Source organism: Thermobia domestica, chromosome 7, assembly GCF_964235325.1.
Source record: "Thermobia domestica chromosome 7, izTheDome1.hap1.1, whole genome shotgun sequence".
NCBI lineage: Eukaryota > Metazoa > Arthropoda > Insecta > Zygentoma > Lepismatidae > Thermobia > Thermobia domestica.
The window spans coordinates 69,369,731-69,372,477 of record NC_137460.1 but is presented as its reverse complement, the minus strand read 5'-3'; the positions used below and the strand labels follow the sequence as shown (position 1 = coordinate 69,372,477).

The 2,747-nt window shown below is 33.7% G+C and overlaps 1 protein-coding gene across 1 annotated transcript; it reads left to right on the top strand.

Annotated features, from left to right (window-relative positions):
* The first annotated feature begins 290 nt into the window (after positions 1-290).
* On the top strand, positions 291-1,724 carry LOC145689215 (glutamate receptor-like). Its single transcript, XM_081763351.1, has one exon. It carries the CDS (start codon positions 291-293, stop codon positions 1,722-1,724), a length of 1,434 nt encoding a protein of 477 aa, XP_081619477.1.
* Positions 1,725-2,747: the final 1,023 nt, after the last annotated feature.

The following is a 2,747-nucleotide window of genomic DNA, read 5'->3' as shown; positions in this document are numbered from 1 at the left end:
AAACAGAGGAAATATTTTTGGTATCTCTGCTTTCAAAGACTTTAATGTACCCAGTATCAATTCATGACATCAAAAACATAATGTTGGGAGGAAATCAGAAAAGAGGAAATTATTTCAGAGAAAGTGGTGTTTATGTCATTGTAATTTCAACAAAGGAATCTTTTGAACGTATAGTTGAAACTGAGGGTAAATTCAATTGGAATAAAGCTTCAAAAGTTCTTGTTATTATGCTGCATAAAGAAACAACTTTCAACCTAAATTTCCATGAAAGCTTTGCCAAGTGTTGGAAGATGCGTATAATTAACATTTCTATCATAATAATTAAATTAACACTAACAAATCAAACCAATCTCTTAACTGTAGCTAGTTATAATCCATTTCTGAATGTAACATATGTAGAAAGCGTAAGTTTCGACAATTTAAATGCCGTTATCAAAGCTCTAAAAGTGACAGATATACATTGGGAAACTACTAAATTATATGGAATTGAATTACATACTGTAAATGTTGAAGCAAATATTCTTCCACTCTATGCGTATTATACAGATCCCATAAACGGAACACTTATATACGGAGGATATTACAGAAATGTGTTTGATACATTGAAACAGTATATGAACTTTACTACCAAGAGTGTTGCTTATCATAAGAATTTTAATTTAGGCATTGAACTTGAGAATGGAACTTGGGATGGAGCTATTGGAAATGTAAAGAGAATGGAAGTTGATTTTGCTGAGACTGCAATAATCTATTTTCAAAGTAGATATCAAGTCATTGAGTTCACAGATTACTTAGCTCTTGTAAAACTGTCTTTTCTGGTACCTAAAAAGAAGTTAATACCACCAGGAGTTGCTTTGCTATATCTATATAATACTTCAGTTTGGTATTGCATTCTTGGATCAGCTGTAGTAATGTCTTTCTCTCTAACATTGTTTCAAAGACTTCTACCTGGTATTCAAAGGAACAAAAATCTGAGTCATTCATTCAAAATAGTCATTTCTTTATTTCTTCGTCAACCAGAAGATAAACCAAACTCTTGCACCATGAGAATTTTGTTTTTCACCTGGATCTATCTTAGTTTGGTTGTGACTTCTTTATTTGAAGGAGGTATTGTAGGTATCATGACTGTTCCTAAGCGTTATACAGACATAAATACTATCCAGGACCTTGCTTTCTCAGATTTGTCAGTCACAGGAACGAAGTTTCTTAAACAATCTTTTACACGCAATGAAGATGCTAACGTACGCTTATTGTATCAGAAATATGAAATAGTTTCAAATTACGAAAAGGTAGTTAAAATTGCAGTTAAACGTGGAGGTATGGCAGTGTTTTGTGTTGAAGATATCTTGGTGTTCTACGGAAATAAATTACACACGTGTTTAAGTTGCATGCCTCCCTTTCATATAATGGACGAAAAGATGGGTTCACAACTCTTGGGTATAGGAGTTCCTAAAGGATCACCATTCCTCTCTAGATTCAATCTCCTCATAAGAAGAATGAAGTACGCAGGACTTATTAATAAGTGGTTTTTAGATATATTAGCTACAGTGAAAATCAATAAAGATTGTAAAAAAACATGTGGCAATACCGAGGTTGCAATTTCTTTGAGTAATTTACAGGCAGTGTTTTATGTGTGGGGGATTGGACTAGTAGCAGCAATTTTATGTTTTACTATAGAAACACTCATCTATAAATGGAAACGTAGAGGCAAAACCAAAATATAGTGATAGTAGTATTAATCACAAAAAATGTTCAGAATAATCTAAGTACAAATGTGTTTTGACGAAATTGTTTTGACCAGAACAAGCAGGTGAGTGAAATGAGACAAGCACGAACATACAGAATTGAGTACACTATCGGTAGTGTACAATTACTGTAACCTTAAAGAATCAGTATGGCGTGAAAGCTCTAGTTCTTGCAATGAAATATTCTTATACGCCATGATACATAATAAAACAAGAGTTTGACATTCTGCTACAGTGTTTGTATAAGACTCCACAACACAATATCTGTATATAACCATTCAAAAACTTCAACACCTTTTAGTTCTTAAAGTCGGATTTCGGAATGTCAATCTTTATTAAAGACTTAAAGAGGAAGACACATAAAAGAGAAAGATTTGATGTAACTGGACTGTGTGATTCTAGAAGGACTGTATAGTAGAAGAAACAAACGAGAAAAAATGGCCTAACCCGGAAATAATTGCAACACAAATGGTTTTTTTGTCTATCACTTCCAAATAGCGTTACTAATAATATATTCAAAATCCGCTTTCGTAATGCTTGGGGAAAGTCCGCCATCTTGGATTCAAAATGGCAGCCACACCAAGACATCGACTCACACTTAAATGACAATATCTACTCACAGATTTAAGCTGAAAACTTCGTTCCTGCGCCATTTTCAAGATAATAGCATACCTTAAGGGATGCAAGTTTGCATGTTTCTATGTACCACCGCCATATTGAAAAATGGCGGCGATTATTAAAAATATAGTTTCTTTTTAAATTGGCAATAATGTTTTACTGGCAAATAACTCAGAAACTAACAGAGATATGCAGATATTTCTTGAAATAAACGTTAAAGCTCATGATCTTAGCTTTCCAACGACGGTACTTATGTTCGTTTATCTTACAAAGTAACGGAGCTAGTCGAATTTATGTGGCACTGGATTTTCGATGTGCGATTTTCGATGACTTTTTTCTCAGGTTCCTGCTAGAAGCTAAGTAGACGCAGTATACGGATTGACC

Excerpts from the sequence above, each read along its gene's own strand:
- LOC145689215 (XM_081763351.1), top strand. The coding sequence starts at position 291 with ATGCGTATAATTAACATTTCTATCATAATAATTAAATTAACACTAACA.